General features: G+C 39.0%; 1 protein-coding gene and 1 long non-coding RNA gene across 9 annotated transcripts in view; one reads left to right on the top strand and one right to left on the bottom strand.

Annotated features, from left to right (window-relative positions):
• LOC141380815 (uncharacterized) overlaps positions 1–4,303 on the top strand; it is a 54,397-nt gene extending 50,094 nt beyond the window's left edge. Inside the window, exon 3 of the long non-coding RNA XR_012399693.1 lies at positions 3,613–4,303. This is a non-coding gene — a long non-coding RNA (uncharacterized lncRNA). The remainder of the gene's footprint in view (positions 1–3,612) is intronic.
• Positions 3,840–16,282, bottom strand: part of arhgap21a (Rho GTPase activating protein 21a) — a 147,681-nt gene continuing 135,238 nt past the window's right edge. For 4 of the 8 annotated variants that reach the window (XM_073939975.1, XM_073939974.1, XM_073939973.1 and 1 more), the window contains 3 exons: positions 15,712–15,817; positions 9,555–9,586; positions 3,840–8,009 (listed from right to left, as the gene is read on the bottom strand). In XM_073939975.1, the coding sequence (XP_073796076.1) occupies positions 6,372–8,009; positions 9,555–9,586; positions 15,712–15,817 (1,776 nt within the window). In that variant the 3' untranslated portion in view covers positions 3,840–6,371. Of the gene's footprint in view, positions 8,010–9,554; positions 9,587–12,748; positions 13,076–15,601; positions 15,818–16,282 lie in introns of those variants that run through there. The other 4 variants (NM_001353350.1, XM_073939976.1, XM_073939977.1 and 1 more) reach the window with 4 other exon arrangements.

Genomic DNA, 16,282 nt, shown 5'->3' on the forward strand with positions numbered 1-16,282 from the left:
AATGATCTGTGATACATTAACTAAAATACGCTGTAACTAATTGATAAACTATGCCAAAGCCAAATAACAAGGGTCAGTTGCAAGATTTATTGTTTTTTCAGTGATCGTCTCTTCCTTTCAGGAAGAAAGCAGCCATATGTGAACATTCTTACGGCAAATATTAGTTTTCATGGTGAAAAGGTAAATAGGATTTGTCATATTATTGCAAGATATTGTGAAGTTATATCATTTTAATCAGTTTTTTAGCTATTAACAGGCGGATTTGCTGTAGAATCTGTCAAAGCTATTGTATTATGCTAGCTTAGCAAGTTTTGCAACAGTACAGTTACCTTTCAACTAACTCAACACTAACCTGTAAACTAACATTGATGTAAAATTTTGGCCAAACAAAACATAAAGGAGCTGTAACTTTATGATTGGGCTAACATAGTCATGTCTCCTTTAAGTACATTTTACCATTCCATCACATGATATGCACACAAAGACACACATAAACTTATCTGTCCATGTGGACTACTGCAACTGTGCCCTGTTCGCTCTCTATTCAAGTACAAACTGAACATGCTGTACAGTATATGATAATATATGTTGTTTGAATGAGTAGCTGACAATTGTATCTTTACTGCCTTCAGGTTTATATTTATCGATACAAATGGTTTATGAGAAACTGGAATAGATGCAAAAAAGTGTTGCAACCATTCTCATGTTCACATATTTTCTAAGGTCTTAAATAACAGGTTAAAAATACACCTTACTAGGTACACCTGTCCAACTGCAAGTTAACACAAATTTCCAATTAGCCAATCACATGGCAGGGGCTAAATGCATTTAGGCATAGGCATAGTCAAGATGATCTGCTGCAGTTCAAACCGAGCATTAGAATGGGGAAGAAAGGTGACTTTGAACGTAGCATGGTTGTCGGTGCCAGACGGTCTGGTCTGAGTATTTCAAAAACTGGGATTTTCATGCACAAAGATCTCTAGGATTTACAGAGAATGATCCAAAAATAAATAAATAAATAAGTATCCAGTAAGTAAAACTACCTGAGTATTGTTGCTGACCATGTCCGTCCCTTTAAGACCACAGCGTATCCATCTTCTGATGGCTATTTCCAGCAGGATAACGCACCATGTAACCAAGTGCAAATCATCTCAGACTGGTTTCTTGAACTTTACAAACTCACTATACTCAAATGTCCTCCACAGTCATCATATCTCAATCCAATAGAGCATCTTTGGGATGTGGTGGTATGGGAGATTCGCATAATAGATGTGCAGCCGAAAAATCTGCAGCAACTGCGTGATGCTATCATGTCAATATGGACCAAAATCTCGAAGGAATAGCTGGGAATAGCTTGAATCTATGCCACAAATGATTAAGGCAGTTATGTAGACAAAAGGGTGTGTAATGTGGTATTAGTACTTTCTTTAATTTAAAACATCTGTGCTAAATATAAATTTCTTTAACTTATTGTGCCCATTTTATTTTTGTCTTGAGTGCTTAATGTTTCAAAAGCTTTCTATTTCAGTTGCTTTACAGATCTTTTAAAAATATTGTTTAGCATTGCCTATTAAAACTGAATAGGAAAAATACCTGTTACCCTGCACTCAAAATATTCTATTCTATGTCCATTTCTGTTGCATGCCCATTTCAGTCAGAAATGATGGTAAGGAAATAGATTTGGGTTTAATTCACTTTACCGGCACCATCAGGCCTTCAAGTTTCAAAGGTTTTTTAAAAAGGTATTCAAGATGGTTAAAAAAAGCTCAGCCAAATGAAACATTTACAGTGGATATAGCAGGATACACATTATACAAGAATCACTCCTGCTAGCTGCATTTAAACTTTTAGTCATTTATTTAGAGAGGTAACATTATATTCATTAAGAATATGGGTCAATACACTGTACGCATGTCCAAAACTTAATTTGAAACTTCTAGTTTTAAATCTTTTATTTTTAGCACACCAATACTGATTTTTAATTTGCAATACTAATATTTTAGCCTGTGTTATTTCAGTCCGAAATAATAAAAGGCATTACATATAGTGTGGCCCACTGATTTCCGGACAAGTTGCTAAAAAATTCAATTTGTTGCTTAATTTACTAATTGCCACTGTGACGTCATTGTCATTGTGACAACGATGTCATTTTGCAACCTTGACACAAACCTGCATAATTGTGTAGAAAACAAAACGAGACAAAAACATTATTAGAATTATGTTGATTTAGATTTGTTGGTAAGCATATCACGTTAAGATCAGGAGAAATGCTGAAATCCCCATCCCGCTGCTAAGGTACACTGAAAATGCGGGTTTGAAACAAAAGGTTTGAAACAATCAAAGGGAGCGTGAATGATGACAGACTTTTCATTTTCTTCAGACAAGGTGATTTTCAGAATCATATTGACTGTGAGTAATACGGTCAAATTCATGTACCCGTTCGTACCTGCCTGTGTCTGACCGTTGTATTTAACAGTTTGGCGCCATTTTGTGAATGAATTGCTTCAGCCAGTTTGGTTTCTGTCAGTTTTGCGTTTTTGACTGTTTGCCGCCATCTTGTGACTGAATAATGCGCAGGTTGGTGTATACTCCATCAGCTGTTTTATTTTCTCTCAACTTTGCATTTATTTAACCAATTAATAAACTATTACGGGTCACAATATTGTTTTGTGACTTATTTTTATGTTGTGGCAAGGAGTGGAATAAAGTACAACCAGAATAAAGCCCTAAGTCCTATAGTGGTCCACTTACATATATAAGAAAGTCAGTATTTTTTCCTGCAAAAGGAAACAACAGAATATTATTTCTACAACCCTTTTGTTTGGATACAGAAACAAAACCTTGTTCTGAGGTACTCATGATCACACAATGCCCTCTTCTGTTCACAGTGCAAACAACATTGACCACCTTTAACAAAAGTTGCTGCTGAAAAATCCAGCTTAAACCAGCCTAAACTGGAGGGCTGGTTTAAGCTGGTTGACCAGCCTGGTTTTAGAGGGGTTTAGGCCATTTCCAGGTTGGTTTCCAGCCATTTTTAGCCTGGTCTTAGCTGGTCAGGCTGGAAAATGACCAGCTAAAACCAACTAAAACCAGCTTGACCAGCCTGGCCTAAGCTATACACAGCTGGTTTTGGCTGGGCTCCCAGCCTGGTTAGGCTTGTCAAGCTGGTTTTAGCTGGTCATCTCTCAGCTAAGACCAGGGTGGAAATGGCTGGAATCCAGCCTGGAAATGACCAAAACCCCTCTAAAACCTGGCTGGTCAGCCAGTTAAAACCAGCCAACCAGCCTATGCTGCAAAGCTGTTTTTTTCAGCATACGTTTCTCTTGAATTGTTTGAATTGAAGGCTTGTGCTAAAATACTTGAAATTAGTTTTGTGAAAAATAACATATCGCTATATTTATTTAAAAATTAAACAAATATAAGATTTAAATGAAAACAGACAGTTTAAGGAGGAATAATAAAAAACAGTAAACATTGATAAAGAGCGTTAAAGTATACAAGTGACCAAACACATTCATAAACTACCAACAACAAAGAGAAGAGGCTGACAGAGATTATTTATTTCCAGTGTTGTTTTTTTCTTTCTGTCTGACTTTCTTTTTTTCCTTGCAGATGGGAGTCACACATGAAATCTGCACACAGAGGTATGACATCATGCATACTCTTCCCAGGAATCACATGCTGGTTACTACACTGGACAAAAATATCAGACTTTTTGACAAAGGTAACACGCACAAAAATATACACATTTTTACGATCCCGCCTCAAGAAAAGACTATCCAGTGGCAAAGCACGAGATGAATTAAGACTATGACTGAGGAAGCAGTGGACGCTCTGGGTCTGCTTTTTGCATCGTTTTGTATAAAAATTTATTTTCTTTTTTTTCTGATAAAATTCAGTCATTCATTCACAATACATATTCCATGTCAACAAACAACGACATTAAGAAATGGCACCTTTCCTGTCACCAGAACCAGTTAAGAGGCACTTTTTTTGCGTGTGTGTTTGTGTAAGGAAACAGAATTCCTTGTGATTTTACGACTCGTTAGCTGTTCGAATGGAACAGTATCGCAATACCAGTAAGTCTGATACTGCTACAGATGTCCAGGCTCTGGTGCTTTCGGTTTAGCACTTACTTTCACAATCCTGTAGAAATATAAAAAGATTTCATTCTTCTTCCACATTTATGTCTGGCTGTTATGATGCACTGTGAAAGGGGATTTCCACAGCACACAGCTCAGAAAACAGCCCATATCAGGGCTAACCTTCAGAATAAAAAAAAAATAAAGCAAACTTCAAGTACAGACATTATTTACATACGTTTTTTTCACTAATGAAAACTGCAACAAACCAATGTATGTGTTAGTCAATACAACAGCAAGCATATTACATTCTTCATATTAGAAACATCAGGAGTTTTCTTTTTTTTATGTTTGTCCTAACCTCGGACAAGATGCCTTTTCTCTTTCATTGATATAAGTTTCCTTCAGTAACAGTTTCAGAAATGCATGTCTGCCCAGGTCAGGGACGAAATTGTGCTGTTGCAGCAGCAGAGGCAATCGGTAAACATTGGTATTGTACAGCCTCTGAATATCAGGCCACTTCACTGCCATGCATATATTACAAATATTCAAGAAAACAGCTCCAGTACTGATCCGAAACAATGAGTCGGATGACTCAAAATGTTAAAACCACTCCAGTTATTCTTTTTATAAGCCTATACATATTGATATATACAATTTATATTTATAATATATATTCATATTTATAGATGCTTTGTTAAAAAAAGGATGGGGCAGAAAATAAAGGTGGAGTAACCTTAGTTCTTACATTCATTCATTCATTCATTCATTCATTCAATCAATCAATCAATCATTCATTCATAAGGCCTGTTCACACCAACATGCATACTCGGCACAATTCATTGTGATTTTATCATTAGCATTTTAGCTAATTGTCTTTAATCCTCAAGCTTATTTCATATTGCAGCCCTTAATTGAACCAACGGATATATTTAGGCAGTGTGATACTATTTTTTAAACAAATGACACCTTACTGCTTTGATAAACTAACATCTATCAATTGAATGAATTCACCCTGCATATTTCAACAAGGCAATGCAAAACCACATTCTGCACACACTACAAAGTCCTGGCTGCAGAGGAAGAGGATACAGGTACAGTCTGGAGTCCTGACCTGTCTATAATAGAGATTGTGTGGTGCATTTTGAAGCGCAAAATTCGACAACTGAGACTCTATATTAAGATTTGTTTGCAAAATTATACCTAAAACACTTCATTACTTTGTGTATTTAGTGCCACATCTTTTAAGTGTTGTAATAAGCAATGGAACATTACAAAGTGGTAAATGCTTTACTGTCCCCACTTTTTTTGAAATGTGTTGCAAAAACCAAAACTGAATTCATTTGTTAATTTATTTAATGGTTTTAATTTTGGTGTTTCCCATTAATTTATTAAACCTTATAAAAAGGTATTACATTAAAATATAAAACATTCAATTATAAAAGTCTTCAACCACTCAGATAAAAAAAATAATTAACTATTTAAAAAAATGAAATAAATTGGTTTTGCGCAAATTTGTTTAGTTGGATGTTTTAAGTAAAAATATGCTTATGTTTTATGTTACAGGAAAAATCTCTTGTATTTCGGCTAAAAATTTTATAAATAAATAAAAAACATGAATGAAGTAAGGTTTTTTTTTTAATTATTAAATTTAAAATGAAAAAAGAATGCTTAAGATTTTGGTATTCCCCATTCATTTTCAAGAGGTGTCCATTTTTTGGCAAGGGGGAACATTAACAGATGTTAACTTAAATCAAGTACTCTTTTTTTGTGTGTTCAGATTGCAAACTTACAAATACTTGCCAAGTCTTAAACTGTTCAGATTAAGGAAACAATAATTTAAAAAAAAAACTAAACGATGATTTTGCACAAAAAAGTCTTCTAGGATTAAAGATAATATGTAAAAATGACAAACAGATAATGACTTTAGTACTTATTAAGTGACACTAAATATAAGTACAGAGACAAGAGACCTGGTTTAGTGTTTACCCCTGCTAAAGTCACTGCTGTTTAGCAATAGAGTGTCTTTGTGAGCACCACCATGTGGCCAAAATCCCATTTGGCCAGGCAAGTTACTTTGTAATGGGAAATAAATGGAAATCCCATGATAAACAAAGTGTTGATTTGATTGCATGTGAATTTCCACACCAGTCTGATCAGATGCGTTCACATTTCTTATTGGTTTGATCAAATGTTCATACCAAATATGCATCTTGGTTTGAACAGGCCTATCTATACATGCACACACATTTTGAATCACTTACATACACACAGATGATAATTTTCTTTTTAAAGATACTGGTAGAATCGTGAGCGCACCACTTGGGCTCCTGACAGTTTTTGAGGATGAGCATCAGCCCCTGAATTCAGGCTGTTTCTAGATTTGCCCTTTGCACCTCCATTTACCTGTTCAGAGCTGGACTGAGAACATAAGGAGGCAGAGGAACTCAGTTGCTCAGAATTTCTAGGATGGGTTTTGTCCGTTTCTATTGTCTCTTTCCCAGCTTGACCTTCTAGTTCTGTGCTAGCCTGCGAACCCTGTGAACCCCTGCGACGATGCTCACTAACAATCCAATCCCGAATAGACATGTTCTGAGAGTCACCCTTGGGTCTTAGGCGCTCTACAGCAGGCAGTTCGGCCCCTTGGTCCACCCCGCCCTGTTCTCTCCAATCATGAATGACATCTAGTTCAGCAAAATCCCGTTGCCCACCCATAGTATGCCGTCGCCGGATGCCCTTTTTCTTACCACGAGTCTCTGTAGAGCGGGTCTTTTGTGTGCCCACACCGAACATGTCATCAGCAGAGCCACGTAAACGGAACTTGAGCCTCTCTGTGATTTTAAGGTGCCATGGAGTCTCAACCTGGTCTGATTCACTTCGTGATGGGGCACTCAGACTGCTAGTGGAGCGGCCTCTCTTCATCACTTCCAGAACTCGACACAGTCTATTTGATTCATTCTTGCTGACCCCTTGATTGCCACCACCAGCTCCTGCCTCCACCGATGAATCGCTGTCCGTCTTTTGTCGTAGGGAACGTCTCCTGCTCAAGGAGTCACATTCAATCAGCTTATGGGAAGGCAGCAAGCGGCAAGCTAGTTTTGGTGTGGTGTTGCTGCTATCTTCTGTGTTTGGCATCTCTAGTCTACCAATGGCAGGGCTGAACATTGGAAAGTCGCTTTCGCTGTCTGTTTCCATTGGTCTTCCCTCACTGATGAGCTCACTGCGCTCGTCATCTGCCTCATCTCCTCCCCGGCTTTCCGTCACAGACTGGACTTCCGGGCTCAATGTAATCGATTCCATTCCTGTCAGGAAGGTGGTAGAGGATGTGGTTGAGTAGTCTGAGGTAATAGAGCTGACCTCTGCAGTCACCGAAGCCCCACCAGGAGCTGCTAGAAGATCAATGCTTGGAGGTGTTGTTGTTCCCCATTTCCGAGGTCTGGTTCTTGGGACGGAAGCTCCAGAGCTCATGGTGCCCAAGTCTGATGTGGTCTCATCTAACTGTGAGGATGGATCTGAGATGGAGCATTTGGGAGGACCAGATTTGCGTCGATTGAACCCGGGTGAACACGAGAGCTTGGGTGAAGGGGAGAGCACTGAAGAGGTTTTGTCTTTCATGAAGAAAGAGTTCCTGTGCTCTTTTTTGCTTTTCGGGGTGGACTCTGCACTTATGCCATCCTTGTCTCCCACAAGTGATTTTCCACATGAGCTAGACCTGCCTGCTTCGTCCTCCTCCTGGCTTTGGTGGCTCTGCTTCTGAGTAGGGTTATTGTTCTTGGTGAACATGGTATCAAGGTCATCATCAGAGCTGCTGGGTTGCAGCTTCTCCTTGTGCTTTTTTCGTTTGCGGTTGGCCGCAGCAAAGATGGAGGAGACTCGAGGTTGAAGGAACTCGCGACTGCAGTGGTCCTTCCCTGATCCCCAAGAGCCCTGGGCAAAAAGAGTAAGAATGAAAGATTCAGTCACAGAGAAACAAAACAACCTTGTAAAGCAAGGAGTCCAAAAGCACTGAGGCCTAGCAACAACAAAAAAGCCCAACCACTGCCCTTGCAGGTGGCTAACCCAGAGTACTCCACCTGCTCCTCTGATTGCAGCAAAATCAGAGGTTGAAGGACTGAACATAGAAAGAAACATTAGAGACAGTTACAGAGCTCCAAACGAGGCCTCTTTTTCAGAACAGCCACACAGCGCAAGCAGCACCCGAAACAACAACAGCACTGGCATATGAAATAAAAAGATGCATGGGTTGCATTGCATTAAAAACAAAACTGGAGCCAGGTGACAAAAATAGGGATGGGAATCATAATTCATTTAACGTCACTTTTTGTACTTTTGAGGAAGCATCATATTCCTAATTCCAGCTACACTGTATAACGGTGATTGGCAACACCTACAGAGTTTAACTCCATCCCTAATCAACCACACTACCTTTGGCTGTATCTGAAATCGCCCCTATACCCTTAAATAGTGCGCCATTTGAGGGACCGGCCAACTGTAGTAGTGCTCAAATCCATAATGGACATTCTGTGTGCATTCAATCAATCCCAAAATAAAAGAATTTGATGAATTTCCACATTTGACTACAAGATCATATCCTCAGCAGAATCCTATCATTAAATTACGTTTGCATACATGACAGAAATCAAAATACTGTTGTTTCATAACTTATATGCAGCTCCCTAGGTGTTGAATAACTATCACAGAGTGTGTCTAAGAAAATAAACGTCTAATCTCTTTGAGGGATTTATCAACTAGCAAAGCAAGATGGCCTCCCTTCCAGTGCACCAGTACTCAAACTCACTAACTCCTTTTCATCCACTCCTCTAGGAGGACTATGTTAGTGGACTAATGCATGGAATAGTGAATGAGCATATAAGGAATGAGTTTAGATACATATGTCTTAAGGATTGCTTAAAAATCACAAACAAGTGTTTGACATTTGGGGTGGCTCTAAACTTGAGCATTTCCTAATAAACAAAGAATCCCAATGGTTCTACACATTAGAACACACATATTACATCAGGGGTGTCCAAACTCGGTCCTGGAGGGCCGGTGTCCAGCTGAGTTTAGCTCAAAATTGCTTCAACACACCTGCCAGGAAGTTTCTAGCATACCTTGTAAGAGCTCGATTAGCTGGTACCGGTGTGTTTGATTAGGTTTGGAGCTAAACTCACAAGGACACCAGCCCTCCAGGATGAAAATACTTGGGCTTTGACATTTCCTTAAAAAAACACACATTCTTGATTCCCACCCCTAGGCAAAAATGCTTATGGCACATTCCAGCATTATCTCATTTCACTGTTAGACTGAATGCAGTGCATGTTCAAAGCATGACATGATGGCCTCTGATCCATCTGTCCAGTCTCTTCAAGATGGCAACTGGCTCTCAGGTTGGAGCATTTCTGCCTGGTGAAAGAACTACACTCACCCAGCTCCACCTGACCTATCAGAAAAGTGGCTACGAGTCCAACTCACCTTAGATTTAGCAGAGTCACTTGTTGGTGAATCTGAGGAGTGAAGAAAAGAGAGGCATGGTTACTGACTTGCACATGTTCTGATTTCAAATGAACCGATGAGTAGAAAAACATGTGGGTTAAACAAGGTAGTGCATGACGACGAGAGAGTGGCAAACAAGACAGGAATGGCGAGGCAAATACATCAGGCGTGCATGCAGACAAACAAGTGATGTTTTGTTGGAATGCTCAAATACATATTCACCCGTGGTGGGTGGTCTTTCATGTGTAGCACTATCCATTTGGAACAGACCAGATACACTACAAGAATTGTTTTATGAAGGAATTGGTGCAGTAATAGGATGCATGGACAGAGACACAAGACCACAGTCTACACAAGAAACGATGAGGGCTTTGCAGGCAGTGTCTAATGTCATTGAGTGACATTTATGATATATGACCTATATGAAATATCTGACTATGGTTACATATAGAAGCACATAATTGTGACTCATCTGTCTCTATAGAAACATATGTAATGATATCTAACCCAATGTTGTCTGTATATAACAGTGGCCCTTCAGACAATAGGACCATTTAGATTAGTGTTTATCAACCACGTTCCAGGAGGACCACGAATACTGCATGTTTTGCATGCCTCCTTTGTATGTCGCACCCATTACAGGTCTTTCAGTCTTGCTAATGAGCTGATGATCCGAAATCAGATGTGTTTGGTTAAGGAGAGAGCAGGGCTGCATCCGAAATCACATACTTCCATATTATATAGTGCACTAAAGTGAGTATGCAAGCCAAGTAGTATGTGCAAATTCATAGAATTCGAAAAACCGTGTGGGAGAAGTACCTAGATGACCAACTACTTCTGAGATTCTAAACTGTTGCGAGTAGGTAACGTGATGATGACAAAATGGCAGATGTAGTAAGTCCAAGTTCCATTCATACTGCTCACATTCATACTGTATAGAATGTACTTTTCTAACGGTCGAGTAGTAAATTTAACTTCAAATGCAGTACCTACAGGCAATATCAGATGCAGCCCTGGTGATCTTCCAGGAATGTGGTTGAGAAACATTGATTTAGATAACTTTAAAGCAATAGTTGCCCTAAAAATAAAAATTACTTCATGATTTACTCACCGTCAAGCCAACCTCGGTTTACAAGACTTAAGTAGTAGTAGGTTTACAGGACATTTTATCCTTGCTCTTCCATGCTGTTGGATAGTGGCTTTTATTTTGAAGCTTCCAAAAGCACATAAATACTTCGTCAAACAAAGCCATACACCTCCACGTGGTAAACGCATGTCTTATGAATAAGATTGATGTATTTTTTGTAATGCAGGTTATGTGTGACTAAAATATACAACACTTTATGTAAGATGAATTGACAATGCAGCATTATAGGAGTAATATACAGTATAACGTTATACAGTAATGATAAGGCAACAAGTTGACTTGTTTGCCCTCGTCTTCTGTGGTAAATGGTTTGCTAAGTGGTTCCTTACATTCAGTCACCACTGGAAGTCATAGACTGGAGTTAATAATACAAAATTGTATAAATACACTTCCTGACAAAAGTCTTTGTCGATTTCAGTTGTATAAGAACAACAGATAATAACTTGACTTATAGTTAATCATTTGGAAAAGTGGCAGAAGATCCCAATCATCACAAATACTGCAGAAGACCTATTGGAACCTGCATGGACCCAAGATTCGCACAGAAATCAGTCAAATTTGGTGAAGGAAAAAATCATGGTTTGGGGTTACATTCAGTATGGGGAAATGCGAGAGATCTGCTGAGTGGATGGCAACTTCAACAGCCTGAGGTATCAAGACATTTGTGCTGCCAATTACATTACAAACCACAGGAGAGGACAAATTCTTCAGCAGGATAGCGCTGCTACTCATTCTTCAGCATCCACATCAAATTAACTGAAAGCAAAGAGGGTCAAGGTGCTCCAGGATTGGCCAGCCCGGTCACCAGACATTAACAGTTTTGAGCATGTCTGGGGTAAGATGAAGAAGGAGGCATTAAAGATGAATCCAAAGAATCTTGCTGAACTCTGGGAGTCCTGCAAGGATGCTTTCTTTGCCATTCCAGATGACTTTATTAATAAGTGATTTGAGTCATTGCAGAGATGTATGGATGCAGTCCTCCAAGCTCATGGCAGTCATACACAATATTAATTATTTTTTCCACAGCAGCATGACTTTATATTCTGTACTGTACATTTGGACTTTTGTCTAAGCAAAGTCTCAAGCCACTTCCGATACCAAATGATCAAAAACAAGTCAAGTTATTATTTGTTGTTCTTAAAACTTGGATAGGTCACAAGACTTTTGTCAGGTAGTGTATAACACCGTTTTGCTTCATAGGACATGCGTAAACATCTTGGCGGCATATATGTTAGTTTCCCAACAAATTTACACACTAGTATACAGCACAGAGGAGCCAGGATAAAATGTAAAACTACTCCAACTGTGTTTGGACAAAAAAAAAAAAAAAGTAATATACACTGATGATGGCTTTTCGGTGAGAAAACTAAGGTGTAATTTTCCTTTTTGAGTGAACTATTGCTTTAAGTATATCCTCCAATACTTTCACTCCCAGTCAAGTACTGTACACTTTGTACTTCATACTTTTTTTAAGGCTGATATATAATGTACTAATTGCAAAGTGAAATTTAGCATTTCAGCTATTCAATCACATCCACTCTAATTGAGATCAAGAACTATATAGTATGGCATACAGAAATCCTAAAAGCCAAGAAAAAGCTCCTGTGCAGTACAATGAAATGATAGATTAGGCGGTCTGGATGTTTAATGACAGTGCTGGAGCTGGTCTGATGTGTGCTGTCGTGACCACAATGAAGACGAGACACACAAGGCATGAACCAAGGTCAAGATGTGACAGGGGTCAGAGAGGGGCTAGCTACGCAGAAAAAGATGACACTATGGGAAGACAGAATGCCAGCAAAGGGGAAAATAAAAAAGCGAAAGAATTGATTCACTGCTGTCTTTGCTCCCATGCAAAATTTGGAGGCTTATTTCTTCGGTGTCAAGCCGAGCCCCCCTGTACACCCCTTGGTGGTGACAAATGGTATGACCGAGTGATATTCAGAGCCGAGTAGCATTACCATGCCGTCTCTCCGTTTGGCCAGCGTTCAGAGAGAGAGAGAGAGAGAGGGGGGCGAGAGATGGCGAAGAGTCTTTGAGACAGCGGCACTGCTCTACGCCAGGTAAACCCACAAATCACACAACCCAACACTTCCGCTGCGCTTTCCCTTTGCACTTTTGCGCTCTCTTTTCTCAGTCGCCCCCGCGTCATAAAATGCGAGGGTGTCTGCAGACTAGGCAGCTACACTGCGGGCAACAGTCCTCCCTCTTCCTACAGTTCCAGCTGCCCATCGCGGACACTACTGAGTCCATCAGTGACATCAAGGTGTGAAAGACTCCGCCCACTTGGCCTGTGTCAAGATCAGTATGTGTGAATGCTGGGAAAGCCTTTAGGACACGCGACAGAGTGGCACTAGGGACAGAGGGATCAGAGATTGGCAAGCGGGTTTTGCGCTTTCGGCTTTAGCTTTCTCTTGGAGAAAGAACAGGACGTGTTAGTGCTGCAGTTGGCACAACTACAGAGATGACCCAGCCTCGTTTTAATGTGTAGAGAAAGAGACATACAAGCTAAATGGGTGAATTGAATGGAAATGGTCGCATTTCAGCTCAAAATCAAAAGCAAGTGTATTTTGCATAAAGTACATGAAGCCCATTCCAGAGATCAGTCAGTTCTTTTAGAATTTTCAAAACAATTAAATGGATAATTCAGCCAAAAATGAAAACCCAGTCATTATTTCCTCATGCTAATGTTGTTCTTATGATGTTTACTCATGTTATTTATTTTTCAGACCACAGAAAGAAAGAAGTAAAAAGACAAAATGACTTCTGCTCCTCCAATCAGTGAATGAAGAGATAGTTCATCCAAAATGGAAAACTCTGTCATCATTTACTCACCCTTCACTTGGTCAAAACCTAATTGAGGGATTTTTTAAATGTTGAACACAAAAAAAGTTTTTTAAAAATGTTGAAAACCTGTAACCACTCACTTCCAAAGTATTGTTTTTCTTATTATTGAAGTCGCACATTTTGCCAAGTACGGTGGCGATCCTGAATTAACACCAAAGCTGTGTTCACACCAGATGCGGAACGCAAATTGCGCTATTTGCGCATGAATAGACGCGTGAACATTTCGAGTTTACTCACTTGTGCGTCAAATCTGCTTCATTCATGCGTCAAATTCACTTCACAACAGATACAGATTTGCATGATGGGCAGGGCTTCTGTCTGCTCGGTGACTCTAGCTTTGTTGCTAAATGGCGAACATTTATTTTATTGAGAGAATAGCTGTGTTTATGTGCTTTAGGAAGACTAAAAAACAGCCTCGATTCGTTTGGAGCCGTGTCCGAGTCCACTAGATCCTTTTAGAGGTGCATTCAGCTCTATGAGCTCATAAAATCCTCCAGAAATGAAACCTGGATGATGGAGGCTTTCAGCGGTGCTTCTGACTGAGCCGAGCCTATTTAATGAACTGATGTCGGTGGCAGCAGGAGGATTTTGCCCCGGGACACCAACAACAGGTGCTACATTATAATCATGCCCCCACAAGAGCAAGCTCCTGACTGGTTAACGTGGCGTGAATTTCCCCTATAGTTTAGATTTTTGAACTCGAGCGATTTGAGTGAAATACGCGGTATGTGGGTCATCCGTACAAAATGCTCAACTGGGGCCGCCTCATTCATGCGTATTGTGCCGTGGGATGTCTATTCGTGTCTTTGCATTGACTTAACATGTAAATTACTCTCGCTTGACACTTCATCCGCGTCTGGTGTGAACGCAGCATAAGGCTGCATTTACACTGCAGATCTTGATGTTCAATGCTGATTTTTTGTGACTGTTTCCATTTTTTTTTTTTGATGACCGGCTTACATCATCTTTTAAAAGTGACTCGTATCCGATTGTCTGCCTTTACACAGCACATGGCAATGGCAAAATGACCAGGAAAAAAGAGCGGGCGCTGACCACCAGCTGATAATTAAAGAGCACTCTTTTCTCCATTACTGTGTTTAATGTGTGTGTGTGTGTGAGTGTTTGTGTGTGTGTGCTTAAATAATAAATAGTAATAGAAATAATAATACTAGAAAGATAAATAATATTCTTTATATAAATATTTGATGTTGCTCTCACAATTTAAATTTCATTTTTGTTTTGTTTTATCAGTTTAAAGATTTCGCAGGTTAATAGTCACCTAAATGTTCAATAGGTTTATAATTGTACCTCAATGTCGTGACAGATCCACCTGCCGCCGCTAGTAGGCGCCACTAACTCGGTCAGTTCTCTTGTCCAAAGAATATAATCACCATTCTTTGATACTCCTTTAGATTTGTGCTGGTTGATATTTTACCATTAAATATATGTATGCAAAGCATTTGTCCTTTTGTGGTGCAAAAATAAAGATACAGATCTCTGGAGCAACATCTAGGTGAGTAAACGATGTCAAAATTATCATTTTTAAATGAACAGAGCATTTAGGGACATTTTTTCCCACAAATCTATGTTACGGTGGTGCTACAAAATGTTTTATTGATGCTATTCATTACATTCTTGTAAATTCCAAGTCATATATATTTTTTTCCTTTTGCTGAATATTTGTTTTTCCTGATTTGTTTTGTGCTGTATGAAATATGTCTTCACTATGTTTATGTACGATTTACACAAACATAAAAAAATGACCCAGACAGAAATGGGATAACAACAGAAAATGACCAAAACTGGCAAGTGAAATTAAATCAGATTTAAAAATGGAAAATAGAAACCAAAATGTTCTAGAAGTCGCGCCAAGCAAGCTGCTGAAGGCCAAAAAGTATATATCGTGCATATCTTGCCTTACAAACTTGCACTGTAATTAAGCCACACCACAGTAGCTTTTGTTAAAACACAGGAGAACCTGCTTCTGTTCTCAGAAAAGCAAAGCAGTTTTCATCAATGTTAAACACATCGCTTAAACACATTGTTGTATTTTATTTTAGGTCACATGACTAAGACAAAGACATTTTTTCAGCACAAAATTACACGTATTCAACAGAGGGTCCAACCAAGGGCACATGTTACCTGACACTTCCCCAGGAGAGGTTCCTGTCCGGCCAATGTTGGTCAGCAGGTGGTCAATATTAGGCACAGGCTGAGACTCCACAGCACTTTCCTCCTGGACTGTAGTCTGAACAAAAACAAACATAAAAAACAACATTTGTACAAGAAATCTGGGATTTTTTGGAGATTTTCTGCATAGAAGTTCAGGGTGGTGGCTACTTTCTCAAAAGAGCAAATACAAAAAAAAAAAAAAAAACATTAAAAGTCAAATTCAAATAAACATAAACTGGAAAATCATTTTGTTTAAAAAATGACGATTAGCAAATATTAGGGGAATATTATGTTCAAGGTCTGGCGAGACTAAATCGCAACTGACTTCAACTGTATATATATATATATATATATATATATATATATATATATATATATATATATATATATATATATATATATATATGTGTGTGTGTGTGTGTGTGTGTGTGTGTGTGTGTGTATCGCTCACCTAAAGTTCTATGTGTAACGTCAGACAACAATTAACTAGAATTCATCCATTTAAACATTATTCTACCACTGGTGTAATTTTAGCGACAAT

This window comes from Danio rerio, chromosome 24 (genome assembly GCF_049306965.1).
Source record: "Danio rerio strain Tuebingen ecotype United States chromosome 24, GRCz12tu, whole genome shotgun sequence".
Lineage (NCBI taxonomy): Eukaryota > Metazoa > Chordata > Actinopteri > Cypriniformes > Danionidae > Danio > Danio rerio.